A 20,192-nucleotide genomic window follows, 5' to 3' on the forward strand; every position below is an offset into this window, starting at 1 on the left:
CAAAGCAGTTGTTTGTGTACTTTATACAACGTTATTGTATCATTGGATATGTCACTGAACTGAATATGACCATGGAATTAATTACCATCAACAGGATCATGAAAAACGTTATTTTCATCTGCAAAACTTCTGGTGCCTGAAATATTTCCATAATCAAATATTGGTCCTTCCAACAGGGTCACGATATCTATTCGATTAATTTTTGTCAATACAGAAGTTAAGGCATCAGCTGAAAAACAAATAAGACACATCAGAACAAAAGTTCAGCTTTGCAGAGCTTTGCAATCATCTTTCTCAGTTCCACGGACATTGTATTTATTATAAATTGCTGGCATTTATTACTGTCCCCATAACTTTGGTTCTAGCAAACCCCATTTTTTGTCGAAGCAGTCATTCTGCCACCTACTTATTCAAGACATCCATCTATTAAGAGTTTTCCTTCAAAAGGCAGAAGGTCATAGAGTTCTTAAAGAACATGTTTACTTACTACTGAAAAAAAATTCTTTTGCTAGAGCATAAAAGGAGTGTAAAAATCCTATTATGAGGAACGAGAGAATAGGTAGCCATGTAGGTAATGACACATGTAAGGATGTTCATACAGTACATCATGAAATCTCCTTTACAGTAATCGTGCTGCAAAAACACAGTAATACTGGCAACTACTTTCACAAAGACATCAAAGTAAGCTCAGATACTGTGTAGGAGTGTGTGGATTACAGAATGGTGAAGAACATCGTTGACTCAACACAAAAATCAAAGCCTCTCTTTCAAGTTGAGCAAGTCAAGTAAAATGCACAGGGGAAAAACAAACAAAGATCGGAATCAGGGTCAGTGCTCCATCACTCCGATCAGAAGGTTTATTTTTTTCTGATGACCTGAAATATTGTGAGACTACCTAACTGTTCTAGACATTTCCAACTACTTCCAGGTCCACTTCTGCTGTCCCCATTATAAGAATGACACATAGCTGTTGGAGGAGGAGGGCTACAAAGATGATCCAAGGGCTGAACACCGCTGCTCTGAGGATAGGCTGAGGGAGCTGGGCTTGTTTCAGCCTAGAGAAGAGAAAAATCTTGGAGGACCTTAGAGCTGCCTTCCAATACCTGAAGGGATCCTACAGGAAGGCAGGAGAGGGACTTTTCATAGGGTGTCTAGCAATAGGACAAGGGGGAATTGTTTGAAGCAGAGGGAGAGTAGGTTTAGACTGGATCTTAGGAAGAAGTTCTTCAGTTCAAGGGTGGTGAGGTTATGGAATAGATTGGCCAGGGAGGTTGTGGATGCCTCCTCCCTGGGAGAGCTCAAGGCCAGAATGGATGAGGCCTCGAGCAGCCAAGTCAAGTGGAGAGGTATCCCTGGCCATGACAGGGAGGTTGGAACACATGATCTCTAAGGTCCCTTCCAATCAAAGACATTCTATGCTTCTTTGTTTCATTTTCCTTTCTATTGGAAAGTTTTCCCTAATATTTTCATTATTTGCCCTATCAGTTATGGATGCAGAAAACAGATTACTTCCTTCTACATCTATGCTGAATATGTGAGACACATTTCTGACTTCTGGTAAAAATATAACTGAAAATTCCTTTTCTTTTTTTTTCCCCCTCAGTCATTCACAAAAAGCATTCATGAGGTTTTCTTCAATTTAAATTGAAAGTTCAAATTCAATTTACATTGAAAGTTCAATTTAACCTGTTTAGACCAGGCAAAAGATGAAATGTCCTATAACTTACAAAACCCAAAATATCTACTTGAACTTACTTGTAGCATTTTTCCCATCTCTGGTAACCCATTTTTTTAACAACATGAAACTTTGAGCAATGAGAGAGTTTGGGTTTTCTACTCGGATTTGGTTTATTTCATCCACGGAAAAATTCAGTTCTCTTGCCAGTTCTAGAAAGACAAAAAAAATAAAAAAAGGGGCAAGCAAGAAACAAAAACAACAAACCAAACAACAAGAACAAATCACAAATCCCTTTCAGGCTTTAAAATATCTGAGATCACACAGGTGTCCACAAAACTACCTGACACAAACTTTACAGATAACACTGAACATATTGCTATTATTATTATAATGCCCTAAGACTGCCATCACTTTAAATTTCAATCTTCTTTGTGAGCTCTTATGGTATTTACTCTTTATGAGCACTTAGTCAGCCACTTAAACATGGTGAAGAAACCCTCCATGAGGACCACCTCATCATTGCTAACTTATAAAATCTGTTGGGTTGTTTTTTGTTTTTCTTTTTTCCTAGTGACTGTTACTCCTTTGTGAGCTTGCTGCACAACTCAGCACTGGCACTGTTGTCACCTATGCCCAGGAAGAGCTGGCTGTGGCAGCTGCAAATGCATGAAGGGCCAGTTTTGCCCATCAACATGTGGAGAAACGGCAGGCATACCATTTGGCAATCCCACACATGGTACTGACTTGCTGGGCTCCCCATAACCCCCAGGGCTTCTGAGAAACTGCTGTCCAGACACAGAGGCAGCCCTGAGACTGGGTAGATAGATCCTCTAAACTTCTTGAGTGAGAGTGATTTTCCCTATGAGTTTCTGTTTGATATAAGACCATGGGATCATTTCCTGTTAGGCATCTCTGCCCAGCAACAAGCTGGGTGACTGTGAATTTGGGAAATCCTGCTGCTGAGGCTTTTGGTAAAAGTCTACCTTAAAGCATCACAGTGAAGACTCAGAATGTCAGTATTAAAGCAGAAAAGCTTACCTGTCCAGCTAAGTCCTAGGTGATCAGCTACAATTGCCATCCTTATATCTGTCCGTTCACATGGACTCTGTGGACCTGTGATTTACAATTTCTTGATTAAAAAGGTTTTGTACAGAAAACCACAATACTGGACAATAGTTTATTATAAACAATAGCTTTAATTTGACTATGTTGCCGGTGCTTATGTTGTTTACTTGAATGGTTGTGTGTCTTAATAACCTACAAAGCAATTTTTTTTAGGTTTTCACCTGTGTAAAGCCAAATGTCAAACTACATGATGTCGTGTAATGAAACCAGACATGCTGACAATCTAGCTGTTAGACTGCACACAAATTTTTCAGTTACTGGTGGAAACCACCAAGACCAGATTATCATCTATTTTTACTACTTTGACAGAATAAATTTGCTGTCATAAAAGAAATCCTTCAATTTCTGAGTTACATAAATGTTTGAGTTACATGGATGTCTTTGGCATGCTTCACTAGCTTTCTACAGTACAGGATTTGTTTGAAGGAAGAAAGAATAGTATAAGACAGCACATACAGATGACAATGACAGAATGAAAACTACAGTTAAGTCACTCCACAGGCAATCACAACAGTTCATGCACTAGGATCAACAAGTTGAAAGTTTTACAAACTAGGCTTGATCTCCACGAGGTGAGCCAAGAGAGCTCCAGAAACCTGACTGCCTTCATTCTCACCAGTCCTCTTACTCCTCCTCCTCTCACTGTCGGCCTTTTCAATCTTTGATTTTATAGATGCTGCCTCTGTTCTCATATCTCTAGCAGACTTCGATGTAATGGAAGGCTGGTAAACTTGAGTAGCTTCTGATAAGGATGTGTTCCTTGATGTACTGTCTTCTTCATCATCAGAGACCTCTGACTGCATCTTTTTCTCTTCATCAGATAGACGATCCACAAGCTTTAATGTCTCACCACTAATTCCCTTAAAATATTCAATAGAATGCTTACATACCTCCCTAAGCTGGTTTTTCCTTACTTTAACTGTTGCCATGGTGACGGAGGTAGATCTTACCTTTACTGGTAATTTAGAAGGAAGCTGTTTTGCTTTTTCTTTCTCTACCTGCTCTTGTTTTGGCAGGGCAGGAGTTCTTCTAGCTAGGTTACTCCTACGTGTATTTTTTACAGGAATCCTAGACCTTGCTTCTAGACAGGGAGAAGAATTATTTTCTTTTGCTTTGTCAGGCTTTCTAGCCCCTCTCACTTTACTCCCTGCATTGCTTTGGAGAATATTCTGTGAAAAGACTTCTTTCACTGAGCTGGCCTTTACAGGAAGCTTGGATTTTCCTCTAGCCCCTACCAACTCTGTTGACTTTTGCTGCTCTCCGTGTGGTTTTTGCTTATCTCTTACTCTGTGTCCTTGTGTTGTCCCTGTACCTTTTCCTGAAGTGCTTTTCTCTTGATTAGCATTCTGGAGGGAACATTTCGGTTCCAAATGTTCTTTTAGCACTACATTACAGGTACTATCATCTGTAGGGACAGCAGATGAATCCAAATTGTTGTTGTTATTAAAATTATCTTTTGGAAAATCAGTGCTTTCAGTTTGCCTACAGCTTGTCTGGCTAGAAGCTGAACTTGCAATCACTGCTAGAGTTTCATTTTCTAATCCCTGACCACTTGGCATCACAGCTTCTATCTTATCTGTCACTTCGCCAGGGCCATCTTTCTTCAGAGTCATTGTGGAAGCAGAAATTCCCATTTTAATTGGTGTGCGCAATTTGGGGTCAACTTTAGAAGCATTTACCGCTGCCGATGACTTTTCCAGTGAGTTACTACCAAGGGTTTGTTCCATGCAATCTCCACTGGCCTGGATGATGGGCTTATGTTCAACTGCTGTTGTTTCTACTGGTCTCTCTAGATTTGTTTCTACAGTGCTGTCCCCTGCCTGTGGCTGTGTGATGACAGTGACTGTACTTTTATCCCCTTCCCCCTTGTCCCCTGACTTCCCTTCAGAAGTATGCTCACCAATCTGAAAAAATTGGAGTCTTTCTTCAACAAAATCCCTCTTGCTCATGTCAATTGCACCACTGCGAGTCATCTCAAACATCTTCCCTTCATGAAATGGGAAGGGGTTGGGCTCGCTAGTTGGTGTACTTTCATCTGTTGGAGTTCTGGCTGGTGTTGTATCAGGTGTTGTTGCTTGAGATCTGTCTTCCACTGCCAGACCAAATGGCTTAGCCTCATCATCCCTTGATTTAGTCTCAAACACTTCATCATCACCTCGGTTATTGGACCACGGATCAAAATCTAGACTCTTGGTGGCCACTGTTTTGAAAGGCGTTGCAAATTCTTCGTCTACTTTATAACTGAAATACGTATCAGGAAATACAGTCCTGTCAGGGTGTCTGCCTTCCAAAGTGAAAAACTGTGCCCCTGACTTCTGGTCACTCTTATCTCCGGCTTTTTCAGAAGCTGGACCCTTTGAAGGTGCCTTGTCTTCTTCAGGGCCTACCTTGCCTTCCTCTTCAATGACTTCAAGCTTACTCTGGCTAAAGCAGCGATCAGTCTGCTTTAGAATACCTTCTGTAGTCCATACGTCCTTTTTGCTTTCAACTGCCGGACCTGCAAGTTTAGAATCACTCTCAGTTAAACCATCATCTTCATCTTGCAAATCATAACCGTCAAGAGAGTCAATCTCTGTTGCATCGGTATCATGGGAGAATTCTGCAGTGGTTGCTATGGAACACTCTGTGACAGACTGGTCATTGTTACTCCCATTCTGCACTACATCATTCTGGGGTGAATCAAGCCCAATGTCAAACTCATTAGGTTTCCCGGAAGTGGGATGTCCTAACTCTTTCTGTTTCTCAACCTTTTCAGGGGTTCTGGGTTTCGAGGTTTCTTTCTTGTCATCTTCCAGTTCTTTCAGCTTGAATGTATACTTTTTAAGCGGAACAGGTTGATAGAGAGACTCGTCATCACTGGAGTCACTGATGTCTGCTCCCGGTGGCACAGGAGATGGTGGCTGTACTCTTATGACAGGTTCAGCCAGCTGGCATTTGTCGTGTTCATCTTGCAAGTTCACTTCCATCATTTCCATTTCACTCTCAGTGGAATAATGAGGCTTCTTTTCTGACTCGCCTTGATCTGCATCCAGTGGTGGAGGAGGAGGGAATTCAATGTAGGCAACTCTGTTACCTTTGGGCCTTTTGTTAGAGTCCTTATTTAGGTGATTAGGTAATGCTTTGTCAGTCTGTGGTTCCTCAACTTCTGCCTGTTTTACAGATGTTGACTTAGCCTCTGCTTCCTCCTCTGATTCCTCAGATACCTCAGGTATAGGACTGGGCTTGCCTGGGATATAAGCTATCAGTGAGTCAGGTGTTTTAGATGTAAACTCGTAACTCACTTCCTCTGAACTTGGTGTTTCTGGTGTTAAAGGGCTTTTACCAGAGCTATCTATAAAGGACACTTGTTCTAGTGTGTCATCTTCTGGACTACCTTGTGGAGAAGGAGGTTGTTTTTGCTGTCTAGCTGTGTAAAACGTCCCCCTTGTCTCTTGCACTGTCTTGCTCTCCTGACTGACAATTTTTTTTACATTTCCTTGTTGCACCTCTTTCTCATATTGCTTTCCTACTTGTACAAAACTGACATAAACAGGTAAGGTCTTAATTTCTTTTGCTCCCTCAGTGCTTACTAGCGGTGCAGCTTTATCCAAGTAATCACCGGCACCAGGGTCAACTAACTCACTTGAAGGAAATTCCTGTCCTGGACTACATTCTAAAGAATCTGGTGATTTGCTAGGGGATAGCACAGTTTCCTCAACAGGAGGACTTAGACCTGTTGGGCTCTGCTGCTTGGTATGTTTTCTGATTTCTGAATGTTTTATTTTTTCATCTTCCACATAATCAATCTGCCTCTCAGCTTTCCCCTTAATCACAGCTGATTGGGATACTTTGGCTGAAAGTTCATAGACACCATCAAGCGTGGTTCTCTTCTCCTCGACAACTCTGACTGGAATATGGGACACCGCAATGTCTTCTTTCCTTTTGGGTACTTTATCGGCCACTTCGCCATTATGCTCCCCCTCCCTCACAACAAATTCTCTGTATAAAACCCTTTTTGAGGGGGATTTTACAGTCACTTCCTTCACTTCTTCTGAATGGATTCCATTTGCTGCCAGTTTGTGTTCTGTCACAGTGATAAATTCACTTTTTTGGTCAGTTTTAGCTTCAGCATGGTCAACATGTTTTTCTTTTACTGTATCTGGAACCAGCACATGTGCAAGTTTTTCTTTTTGTGTTTTATGATTGGAAGTTCCTGGACTTTCCCATGTCCTATAGATTTTTTTGTCCCAGTGTCCCTTTGTTGTTGAGTCTGAGCCGTACACCAGTTCTTTTGTCTGCAGTTCTGAAAAGTATTCTGGCACGCCTTTACTCATCTCAGTTCTTTGTTTTTGCGTGTCTGAAGCATGGGAGTCTTCAACGGCTTTCCCTTTACCTGAAACAAGTTCTTCCTGTATTTTCACCTCTTTCTGTAAAGCTGTGCTCCCATCAATGACCTCTACTTGCTTTGCATGTTTCTCTCTGGAATAAAACTGATACACTGGTAACTTACTTTCTTGCAATTTCTTAACTGGAATTTTTGAGTGACCATCCAGCTTTCTGTCTTCCTGAGTTACATCCTTACTCCTTGGGCTTATACTTTGTTCAAATTTAAGCCTAATGGAACTGAGTTTTGATTGCTTCAGCTGAAACCCAGTCTGTGAAACCTCCGGTGCTCCAGCCTGCTGAGCACTTCCTTTGTGTTCCATAGTTTTAGAGTCCTCTGCATGTTGCACAAATATCCTTTTCTCAGGACTGCTGGGCAAACTGGACGCTCTTCTTTCATCCACCTTGGGAAAGCATTTTCCATCATGTGCATATTGCTTCATCTTACTCCATTCATCACCAGATGATGGCAATTCAGAGAGCAGAACTTTCTCAGGGCTGCTGCTGGCAGAGCTCTGGCTAGAATGTATTTCTTTGCCATTTTTTTTATGCTGCTTTTTCTCTGGAGACTGTAGCTCATCATTCAACTTCTCTGTTTTATCCCGAAAAAACTGTGATACTTCAGTCAGTTTTTCTTCTGCCTCTTTAACAGTCCTGTCCACCCTGTCTTCATATATCAACTTTTCTCTACCTCTGTCTAATCTGTCCTCAGTAAAGCGCATCCACATTGCGTGTTTTGGACTACTAACATCTCCAGTGTAGTGTAACACTGTCACTTTATCATAATGATCGTCTTTAGACATTTTACCTATACCATTTTCAGATACATCTTTATAGATTTTGGAGAGAATCTCTTTTTTGGGGGCAGTAACTACTTTTTCTCTGCATCGTTTATCAGACCCCTGTAACTCTGCACTAAGGGGTAGAGTATGGTCAGTAACTGACTCCTCAGTATCAGAATGAGACACATCTAGCTTTTCTGAAAGAAGCATTTTCTCAGCAAACCTGTAAGACTCCCCTCTTAGTTCTGACAACTCATCATCATGGTATTCTATTGAGTGCTGACTCAAAAGCTTCAGTGTTTTGTAAGAGTCATCAGACATGAGTTGAGCAGAACTAGGGCGACTGTCTTCTTCCTGGGACACAGGAGTGTTAACTCTAGAGGATTCCAGATAAGAAGGAAGTGACTCTTCAGCCGTGAGCTCCTCTTCTTCTTGCTGACCTTGTTCGTCTGAACAAGGAAAAGCATCATGTTTTTCCAACTCTTTTAAGTTAATATCTCCCCGAGGTAAGTCTTTCTGATACACATACATTTCTTTTTCTGGATGCTTTTTTGTTTCTCTAATAATGACTTCAGTAGGTTCAGCCTGATTACCTTTTTCAATATGGACCTCTATTATTCGCTCCAGTTTGGGTTTCATTTTGCTGTCCTTCTCTGCATGTTGTGGTGAAGTTTCAGCAGACTTGTTAACATCGGATGTTACTGATGACTTATGTTCAAACAGACCTGCCAGTTCTTTGGAAGGGTCACGTCCAGACTGAAAAGCTTTCATTATGTCATGAACAGACATTGTTTCCTCAATTCTTTCAGATGTGCTTTCAGTGCATGGAGGTTTATGATAAACCATCCTAGTTGTCGTAGTGATGTGAGTTTCTTCTTTTACTCGGACACCTTTACTAAGGACACACTTATGGTCATCTTCTTCGCTGCTGCTGGCTTTCATTTGAAAAGCTTTAACCTTCTCTTTAATAGATCCGGCAGGTTTTTGCTCCAGCTCCATAAATGTAGGAGTAGGTTTTGAGGCTGGTAGCTCCTCTTCTTTCTGCTCTGGAATTTCTTCGGGTGATGGTTCGTAGCTGCGGATAACATGAACAACCTCAGTTCTTGTTTCCGTAATGACGGGAGGGATGGGAACGTCATGGAAAAGTGGTTTTGGCCCCGTGCTCTCAGCACTTTGTGGGGCAGAAGGTGTCTTTTCGCTCCTTGTTTCAAAGCCACTATCGGATAAGGGACTTTTATCTTGGTCATGTTGAGAAAAGTCATCTGGAGACTCTAAAATAGTATCTGTTCCAAAAAAAGAATCTGCAATTTTACATAACTCCTTTTCTGATGTTGAAGGCCTCATGGAGGACGGAGGCATTTTAAGTTTATGTTCCTGCAAAGCAATAGCTGGTTTTAAAATGCGTTTTTGTCTCTCTTCGCCTTCTTTTTTCCCCTCTTCGAACTTGTACTTTATGTTTGTTAATGAACTGCTACCAATATCATTTGCTAAGTAATCAATAACTTTTGACAAGCTATAATCCTTTTCCGACATGGTTTTAGTTTTAATTTGGACCTTCTCTGGAACAGATATAGGAGGGCTTGTCAAAGCTTGCTGTCTGGCTTCATCAATCTCCTCTGTACTGAACTCTACCCAGTCATCCTCAGACAGGTGTCCTTGATCACTTTTGGGTACTTTAGCCGACCCTTTACTTTCTAAACACACATCTTTTTTGAGAATCTCACTAACTTTGACTAAGTCCTCTTTCACTTTCTCAACAATTTTAAAGGGCTCTTCATCATCAATTCTACCCTCTTTTGGTATGTCAGGCTGGAACGGTTTGTCCTCTGTGACATCTGTCTGCAATATTGCAGTCATTCTTATTAAATCCTCCTTCATTTCAGCAACATCTTTCAGTATCTCCTGACTGGAGGATAAGGAAGATGGTGTGGACAATTTGAGAGCAGAGGGTGCTAGAAACAAGGATGATTTTATTGGCGATGAAGTTCGATTAAAGGGAGGCTGTGTACGTGCCTCTGTAGTCAATGTTTTAATAGGTGACAGCAACGCAGCAGCTGATTTTGTAAGCGGAGACGACTCTGGGAGCTTCTTTAATGCTGGTTCAGACAAAACATTGACTACAGAATATACTGGCACTGTTATTGTTGATGAAGTTACTGATGAGGTAGTTGCAGATATTGACCCAAGGGCTGTGTACAAAGCACCTGCAGGAGGAGTTCTCATTGACTGGAAAGCTGATGGTGCTGAGGACACAAATGACCTGAGTGGAGAAAATGACATTGTTGTAGCTGTTGAAAGCACTCTCTCAGCCGTGTCAGCAACTGCATTAGCAGCACAGCTTGCAGTATGTGCAGCTGCAGCCATCTTGTCTTGAAAAACAGCTGCAGCTTTGGATCCATTTATTAAGTTGGCAGAAGATGGGTATTTCAGAGGTGACACAGATCCATTAAGCAATGGTACATCTGTGTGCCCAGCTACATGTTTTGCTGGCGACGAGAGAGACGAGGCCATCATGACTTTAGAGGATGAAACAGCATCAACTGCTGACTTAGCAGGTGACACCACTGACTTTAGAGGGGACGTTAAAAGTGAAGATGCTGATGTGATGACCGATTTAAGAGGCAAACTTGAAGAGTACATGTTAATGTTGGATTTGGGGGATGCTGGAGGCGTCATGGTTATGGATGATCTCTCCAAGAGAGATCCTGCTGTAGTCACTGGAGATGTCCGAGAGGGGAATGTAGCAGTGGATGCCAGCCCTTTCAGACTAGCAGCTTCTGTGACTGCAGGAGCTCTGACGAAAGAGCCTGTAGTAACCTGTATATTGTATGGAGGCTGCGATACCACAGTTTTTATTGGTGAAGAGATTGTCCGAAATGATCTAATTGGAGATGCTACATCACTAACAGATTTAACTGAAGATGTGGTAGAAGCTCCTAATGTGGATTTGATTGGAGAAGTAGAAGAAACAGACCATATTGATTTTAATGGGGAAGCTGTAGGAGTGTTAGAGGAAGAACTTGATAAGGAAGTGAAGCCTGACTTGTTTTGCCCAGGCACTGTAATTGGAGCTGTTGTCCATGACTGATATGGCCGTGTTGAAAAGAATGGCTTGTATGAGTAAGTAGTAGGTAGGGATCTTGTTGCTCCTGCACTCCGTTCAACTGTTTCTTAAATTGTTAAATCAAAATCAAACATAAAAATCAACAAAAATGATTGAAAAACAGAGAGACCAGAGAAGAAAATTGGTCAGTAAACGTTGTAATATTACAAAAAGCAAGTACAATTGTTTGCATGAGTTAGGATGAAAGAGGCAAAAGATTTTCAAAAGGAAAGAAAAAAATAAGAATGAGTCATATACTGATGACTGCTCAAAATGAAAAAACCAATGTGGAATGGAAGACAGAAAGCACATTGCAACCAAATCTGCAAACAATGAGGAACAGAAGACACGAAGAAGGAATCCATAAAGTAAAAATAAAGCCACGTGACAATTTCTTCTCTTACTTCCTATTGACTTTCTGATGTGCTACTTCTGAAACATTTGCATCAGTTCTATTTTGCCTGTTTAGGTATGTCTCTGATTTGTGAAAATATTAGAATTAGCCTTTTAACAATTTCTGTTGTTGTTCTACTCAAATATTGAACCTATACAAAATATAAACTTGTGTAAAAATGACATTATGTTGCTAAAATATTTTTTTTCAAAAGCACTCAGAACTATTTCATGCAGAACCCAAAAATTTCTTTAAGTGACAGGCAATTGATGTGCAAACTGTGAAGCAACTAGAATTAATTCCAATCTATGTCTCCCATGCACTATTCAGATATGCTTCACACTCACAAAGCCAATAAGAGCAAGAGCTTTTCTAAGTCAATATTAAAAAAAAAAGGATAAAAAAACCAAAATGAAAGCAAGAAAAGGAACCTTTGCAGTTGGTTTTCATGCGATATTCCTTTTGTTGGGTAAAAGCTAAAGTAAAACTTAACATGAAATGATTTCAAGAAGCATATGTCATATATGAATATGGAAAATATGATATATGATAAACGTGAGCAAGCCAAGCAACTGAACCGGGTTTTATTCATGCACAGTATGTCATGTCAAAACGAGCACACAGATTAATACATTTTATATACTTATTAAGCACAAACATGTAAACTTTACAAAATCATTTCACAAAAGGCCATTAAAAGAAGAGTACACTTTTTCTACAAGATGTAGTGTCTTGGTACCTTTTGAGGAGATTTCTTGTATCAGCTCAAAGACAGACCTGTTCAACTTTACATTTCTCAAAAGGTAACATTAGGAGAGCAAAGAACAATATATTATGCAAAGACTTCCTGGCAAGGACAAACCTGTTCACTGTTATCCTCCAGAACACTCAGCTTATTCATAGGCATCTCAAACAAAACTCATCATCAACCACATTTTGCATCACAGGAGGCACTCATGCCAGAAGACAGCATTTCTGGGAATCCCATTACAGCACATATCCTCTGATACAGTGATAACATTCAGAGAGTTGGCATTGAAAGCAACTTAGAGGGCTTCCAAACAACTTATTCAACACACCTTTCTCTGAAGTTACACTAATAATTTGCCAAACCTGACTGATCCGTCTTGTAGACAGACAGTAATTTACAGTGAAAGGAGCTTAACAAGACTAGTACTAAACTTAAGACTTAAATCACACACACTTGTAGAATATTGAATATTCAGTATACCACAGGTCCATATCCTGCAAGGAGAAATGTGCTGGTCCTGCAGAAGCCAATTGAAGCCCAGAAATCAATGTGGATGGCTGGTGATACTGCAGTATGAGAACATTTAGGTTGAAGAGAGCTTGAATACTAGGCCTGACTGGCACAGCTCATGTAAATAAACATCCATCTTTCCTTGGAATCTTATTTTTAAGCCCAAACATACTTCTTTTTTCACCCAAAGAAGAAACAGTGTACTTCATTAAATGATCTAGATTTTATTATGAAGATTAATTAGCAGCAGCTGCTAACATTCACCAGAAGTTCATATAGTCCCAAGTCCACAAAACAAACCCTAAAATCATTCATAGAATCCTAGAAAGTTTGGAGTTGGAAGGGACCTCCAAAGGTCATCTAGTCCAACCTCCCTGCAGTGAACAGACACATCCTCCACTACGATCAGGTTGCTCAGAGCTGTGTCGAACCTGACCTTCCTTGAATATCTCTAGGGATGGGGTCTCAACTACCTGCCTGGGCAACCTGTTCCAGTGTTCCACCACCCTCATGGTCAAGAACTTGTTCCTAACATCCAATATTAATGTCCTCTTCTCTAATTTCAAACCATTGCTCCTCATACTATCACTCCAGGCCTTTGTAAACAGTCCCTCTGCAGCCTTCTTGTGGGCCCCCCTCAGGTACTGGAAGGCTGCTATTAGGTCTCCCCACAGCCTTCTTTTCTCCATGCTGGACAATCCCAACTCCCTCAGACTGTCCTCCTATGAAAGGTGTTCCATTTCCCTGATAATTTTCATGTCCCGCCTCTGGACCCACTCCATCTAGCCACAAAACAACCTGTTCACTGATTTGTGTTTGGAAATGTCCTTACAGCAACCCCACTGTGCTGTGATGAGCTGGTCTATCACAAGTGGCTAATGAAGCCAGCTCTTTCTCCTGTTAAATCATGGATCCAGAGGTAGTCAAGATGCTTTCTCTGTGCTACTTACTGCAGCTGAGAAGAAACTCCGGTTTAAAGAAAACCGAGTCATTTAGCAGTGTGTGCAGCTATGAGATAACTCCAACAGCAGGGAAATGGACAATCTGAATATTTTGAAATAGCAAAGAAATCCCCTCAACCCACCACACCATGTGAAACTTCAGAGTGGGACAGTGTTCTAAAGAGTGGTTTTCTTTTATTTAATGGCCCTTTCTGGCTACTGGAAACTTTTGGCCTTAACAGTTTCCATCACTCTATCCAAGATTTTATCAGAAAACAGACTAGTTACTACCTTCCTTCCCTGCAGCTGGTAACTGAAAGTGTTGTGTGAACCCATACAAGTGGACCCTGATCAGCCTTGCTGCTTTTCAGCTGTGAGCAAACAGCCACAGCTGAACAGGTTTAACCCACTGTAGAACTCCTCTTCTGAGATGACCTCACTGCTGGGAAGAACTGAGGGGCTTTTTGGTCCTTTCCCTTGAGTAAGGGCAAGGACTGGGAGCCTGGGGAATATCCCATCTGCCTTTCTCTCTTCTTTACTGGCACAGGCAGTTGTGCAGAGGAAAAAAAAATCTGTATGCATATGCACACATGAGTTTGTGAGTAAAACAGACAACTTCTGCTGCTACCAAAACTGCAGAAGCTGTGCCATCAGGTTCACTGGAAACAGGTAAAGGTTCATCACTCATATCCAAGCACTTGAGCAAACACCCTGCAATGTAAACCTGCCACAGCAGCATTGCTGGCTCTGTATTGGGCAGGGTGTGCTGTCTGAAAGGGCTACATCTCAAAGATCATCCTCCCCTCACACCAACATGGTACAGGTGGTAGTGGCAGATGCTGACTATGTACCAGGTGTGCAGAGGAGGTGGTCCTCAGGCTAATGGCCAAACTCCCTACGTTCTTTCCTGGCAGAGTCATTTTTGCATAGGCTTTTTGGGTAGCTCAGAATCTGAAGAGCAATCGCTGCCAAAAGGGATAGAATAGTTGATAGAATGGTCAGGAACTTTCACTGTGTTAACTGTCTGGGATTTTTTGTTTGTTTGTTTTTGTTGGGTTTGGGGGTTTTTTTGAGTGCAGCTAAAGTGTGGGTAGGTTTTTGCACTCCAGCTTTTTACAAATGAGACTTAATGGACCTTTGGTGAATATGACAACTTTTTCTTTTCTCTCCTTTTTTTTTTTCCCCCCCCTAATGAAAACCTAATTGTAAGCAACAAACACAGTCAGCAAACTCCTATCAAGCAACTTCCTTTTCCCTCTCAGTTCCCATCAAGCCTTTGACGATACCTTAACAGTCCATCAAGATGTCTCAGCAGATCTGATAGCTTCTTCAGATGTTATATGTTTGAAGTCTTCTTCCAGTTCTGAGAAGTGTAATGTATTCTGGAGCACATCTGATCCAAAGAAGCCACAGATCTTATAGGGTAAATAACAGCAGCCATCCAGTAGAAAATCCCAAGACCCGATGAAGTTTGTCTATGGATTTCATGGAATTATATCAAAGGGTCTGTTGCAGGGTAGCAACTAAGAGGTTATGAGGGGAAATAAAAAGGCAAGAAAATGCCTGGGAAAGGGGTAAAAACAGCAGCCAACCTCAGACAAGAGAGGGAGGGAGGAAAAAGCTAAACCAAGCACATTGTTGTATTTAACAGGAAAGGAAAGGAAAGGAAAGAAATACCATAGGTCTAGTCAAGGGGAACATAAGTTTAAGAGAAAGCAATGTGTGGTGTCAGGGAATAAAAAGCATCTGCAGGGAGCAGAAGAAAAAGGGAAGAGGAGGAGAAAGAAGAGGGAAAATAAAAAATATGAGAGAATCCATTTTGGCTAAGCATCCAAATGTTTAACTGTGCATCTGAATTGCATTCTTCAGCCTTGCTGGACTTGCATGACATTCCCTACTACAGCAGCTACCTCTAATCCTTCAAAGGGAAAAGGAATGGACTCCTCCTGAACGTAATTTGCAATCCTCCTACTCTGGAACTACACAACATTTCTAAAACAGCTCTATTTTCACTTAACTAACCCACCACATGCCAGTCAGAATTCTTCAAGCTCTCACAACACAAGAGTTCACAGACCATCCAAGAGTTTTGGTTTAGATAGGCAGGGTTGGTTTTTTTCTGGGGATGTTTTGGGTTGTTTTTTTCTTTTTCTTTTTTCAGAGTGACACCAAATACAACGTTTATAGAAAAAATGTCTCTTCTTATGAAAAATCATGTCTGCACGGTTTAGTACTGTGGTAAGAGCAACTCACTCATTCCAGGCTCAGTCAGATAGCTGTAGCGCTTACGTAAAGCAAGGGAGACAAAGTTCTGGCGCCGGTCAGCTTTTTCCGTCTGCAACAAAACATGATGCTGGTTAGTGCCCTGAGCATCCCTAATCCCCCATGTGAACAGAAAATCATCCAACGTCAGCGTCACACATCCCCACGAGGGAGAATGGGCGTTTCCGTTCAACTGCAGGAAGGCAAGCTGAAGCCAAATTTGGGCAAGCAGGCAGGGAATGGACGGAGCTGGTCTCCATTCCTGTCTGCCGTATAATGAGTGTCAGGCACTGCAGAGCAGGGAACATGGCTACTGGAGGTGGTAGAATCCTGCCATGAATGACTACTTTTCTGGAGTAAGCAGGGATGGAACTGCAACCCTAAGAGCTGACCCCATGGGTTCATTCCTGCTCATGTCTCTGCTCATGAGGTAGAAGAGCTTAGATAGTAGACAAAGCTCATGATCCTGCCTTAAAGTATCTTGAGACTCTATTATCCCTTTATCACTTAATAAACTGCTTCACACTGCTAGAAATGGCATAATATTATTGATTCTTAGTAAAATACACCACCTTTGGCTAGAAACAGGAGATCAACACAAAAGACCACAGATACAGACATAAAACATTCATAAGAGTACAACTTATACCAATCAAGTATTTCTCCCCTCGTTAATTTGTACTGAAAGCACATACACCACAATGTACATTGGCTTTAAAGTGAATACATTAAGGACAAAAAAGGCATGGGAGGGGATTTTTTTAAATAGGCATAAAATGCAAAGATGCAGATTAGAAAGCAGACTATTACTGGTAACTCATCATTGCGTTGTAAGTTACTGCATTCAGCTGCATAGCTGCTAGTGTGGTGTCTTAAACATTAAAAGCCCTTCAGAGATCAGACTCATTACGTGGCTAAAAAGACGGTTTGTTTAGAAAGAAAACTATTGTGATAGCTATATAATAGCTCGCTGGGAACAAATCCTGGGGAGACAAAGTGATGTGGTTGCCATTATTGTTTTTTAACTTGTACGGGGTGTTTTGGTTTGGGGCTTTTATTATTTTGATCAGTAGGTGGCTACTGCTACCAGAAAGAGGAGAGAAGTTTGCTGCTACATAAAGGGAATATATGTGTATAGTTACTCTCGTAAGGTGATCTCATTTATTATCACCTCTAATGAGTAAAACCCACTCAATTTCCTCACAACCTAAAGTAGCACTTTCCAGAAAACAGTGGATTTTTAAGTTGCAAATATCTGAGGTTTATTTGAAAATAGGTTAGTCCACAGTATTTAGAAATTGCTTTTAGCTCTTTTGCTTTTTCAGAAGAATCCAGTTTATGGTCAGAAGTAAAATATTATAGTCCACTACTGCTGCCTTAGCAACACTTTGTTCCTTCTCAGAGACAAGTTTCCAAAGCACTGGCAGTATTAGTTCAAGAGGTAAAATTATATTGACTATATTCTTCTTGATTTTGCCACAAATGGACCCGGTCTGAATTTTATAATTATATTCTTTTTCAGAAGGAAGTGAGTTACATTTTAGACTGCTATTATTAAATAGTCAGTTTCATTTCATAATATATAATTATTTTTTTCCATATTTGTGCACTTTCATCATTTTGCAAGAGACTATTAGATGTTGAGGATATGGTTATTCTGTAGGTATTATTTCAGTGCCATAGTTAAAAATAGTAATTCATTTTTTTTCTAGAACATACTACTTTTCTTCACTAAATCTGAAGGAAATAAAAACAGAAGACAGTGTTTATATTACCTCATCATCTTGATCTGACTCTGTTTCCTTTTGGTCCAAAGATGCATTGCAGAGACAAGGAATATTATAATGGACAGCAGGGAAAAGAATATCAGGATATGAAAAGGACCAAATTGGGAGCACAAAATGCAAGCTGAATTATAAGCAAAGGAAATCCAAAATGTCAACATAAAAGAAAAGCAAACAAAACCTTACATCCAATGCAAATCAACACGTGACATTACGGAAAGCTTAAACCTATGGCTTGCAGGCTGAAGCATGAGCTGTAAACAGAATCAGAAATTATAGGAACTTGACACCACAGTAGCAAGAGACTTTAAAAGCGTTCTACAGATAAGAAACCAATAAAACATAACTTTTAAAAGCCTTTCTCATATTCCAGAGCATTCTCTTTACTGGCATTTGACAGTGTTTCCTTATCACTAGCAGGAAAACAAATTAAAAAGTCAAGGAGCAAAACTAAAACCAACCCTAAGGAAAACATTGACTTTTCCAAACAAATACCTTCTTGTGTGCAGGCAGAGTGATATTCAAGTTGCAAACAGCTGTTTGTGGCAGTCCTTTTGTAGTCTTTGGTTCTTTCAAAAACGATAATCGACCACAAGGTTCCTGGCTGGTGTCTCTTACCTAGAAAAGACATTTTAGTAAGTGTAGTATTATGCAGTAATTCAGATACCTAGGGAGGGTTTCTGGAGCATTTATTTGAGTTTCTTTCCACAAGTAGCTATCTAATAGGTAAAGACCAATGTCACTGAGCTGGAGCTCAGCCTGAGGTGCAGGAGAAGAGGCCTTACTATGAAAGAGTTAGATCAGCCTGAACCTCTCTGGTGGTAAATACATGCAAGGCAAGATTTTGACTGAGTCCAATCAGACAGTTTCATACTAGGATATTCCTGAGATTTTTCTACTCATCTTCATTTTCTTCTGCCATGCTTTGAACTTCTGTTCACCAAAATGCTTAAAAACTTATTTGGCAGGGCAGCTACGAAAGGGCTGAGGAAAGCGAGCGTGCATTCATGGTAATTTAGAGATGCAGAGTCTGTGCACACATTTTGAGGCTGTTCTGCTGTATAGTATGCTATTGAATGTATCTCTTTTGCTTAGTTCCTGCAAACTAGTGATCTACTAGTAATACTCTGGAGGTCTAACTTGAGATATGGTTTTAATAAAAGGTTGTGGATCCATGTCATGGATATTTTGCTCCCTGTGCTGCCAGCAGCTCTTTGGTGGCTTCTTGCAAAGCACCCTTTCCATGTTATTCATGTGGTAAACAATGACACTTAAATTCTCAGGGTAAGTCAGTCCTATGGGGCTGGAAAGGTGTTATCAGTAGGGGAAGGAAAAAAGTCAGCAGAATGATGTGGTTTGTTTTGCTTTTACCTTGATAGAGAATGGCAGTCTATTTTCTTTGAAAGCATAAAAATTAAAAACAAGTTGCTGTCCTCCTTTAGTCAAAGGAGCCAGATTTCCATAGCAATCAACGTAAATAGGTTTTCCTTCCAGAACCTATCAAAGCAATAAATAAAGGTCAGTAAAACCTCTTTTCATAGCAGATCCATGTGCAAAAATATATCATGGTTACCCCCATCACAGTTCCTGAGTTTAGCATTGCATTACAGCAAGGTATTATGAGTGCAGGTAGTCTAGGAAACCAAGAGCTACAGGAGTAGTTCTTCTGGAGTAAGAACATACAGATTTCCTTCAAGAAACAGTGTATTGGTGACTGCTCACTATAAACCAGCCCTTCTTAGGACTGTGTGTCTGCAAGGCCAATGAGAAGGAATTCCAGCCATCTGCAAAGCCCAAGCAGGGATACTTGGCAGCAGTACATACAAACCCCACTGCAGACTAGCCTGAGGCATCCATTTGGAGACTGGTCCTTAAGCTCCTCCTGCTCCATCCTTTTCTGGCCTCCTTCCAAGAAGATTTTTGATACAGCCTTGCTGTGAACCTTTATTTAACTAGGTTTATAGTGGCTTTTGCAGGACCTGCTGCCACTTGGAAAACTTATTGTTCATTTGCAAGGAGGAAGCTGGCTGTGAGTGAGAAATATACCTCAATGTCTTTGCTTCTTGCAACCTCTTCAAAGTTCTCTTGTTGCTCCAAAGTTTTGTCCACTTTGTCATCAGTCATGCAGAAGCAACGCAAATTGGATTCCACAGGGTCATTCATTTTGGCAAATATCACAAACTTTGCCATATAAGGAACACATATTAATTCTCTATAAAGCTGTGTTGCCAGTCCAACAGTCTCTAGTACCTGATGGCAGTCTGCGAGCCAGAATCTGAGTGGGAAAAAGGAAACCATTAGATGAACTTCCAATTATGCTCAAGCATTGCTTTAAAGAGAAATCATGTCCTGTAATCCTCCGTCATTCTGCATGTGTACCATCCTTGTAGACTTCTCAAAGCTGTAACTTTCCTTCTAACTTCAGTGGAGCTTTAACCATCCAAAACTGGGAACACATGGTAACATACACAAGTTGATGCATCTGATGCTTCTCACACTG

At 40.8% G+C, this 20,192-nt stretch overlaps 1 protein-coding gene across 3 annotated transcripts in view; it reads right to left on the reverse strand.

The window, feature by feature from the left end:
• The window catches only part of ANK3 (ankyrin 3), a 209,755-nt gene that overhangs the window by 24,864 nt on the left and 164,699 nt on the right, over nt 1–20,192 (reverse strand). For 2 of the 3 annotated variants that reach the window (XM_054174590.1, XM_054174589.1), the window contains exons 33-41: nt 19,739–19,967; nt 19,064–19,189; nt 18,188–18,310; nt 17,684–17,710; nt 15,900–15,981; nt 3,420–11,117; nt 2,717–2,791; nt 1,756–1,887; nt 86–229 (exon numbers count right to left, since the gene is read on the reverse strand). In XM_054174590.1, the coding sequence (XP_054030565.1) occupies nt 86–229; nt 1,756–1,887; nt 2,717–2,791; nt 3,420–11,117; nt 15,900–15,981; nt 17,684–17,710; nt 18,188–18,310; nt 19,064–19,189; nt 19,739–19,967 (8,636 nt within the window). The remainder of the gene's footprint in view (nt 1–85; nt 230–1,755; nt 1,888–2,716; nt 2,792–3,419; nt 11,118–15,899; nt 15,982–17,683; nt 17,711–18,187; nt 18,311–19,063; nt 19,190–19,738; nt 19,968–20,192) is intronic. The other variant, XM_054174591.1, reaches the window with a different exon arrangement.

This window comes from Dryobates pubescens, chromosome 30 (assembly GCF_014839835.1).
Source record: "Dryobates pubescens isolate bDryPub1 chromosome 30, bDryPub1.pri, whole genome shotgun sequence".
NCBI lineage: Eukaryota > Metazoa > Chordata > Aves > Piciformes > Picidae > Dryobates > Dryobates pubescens.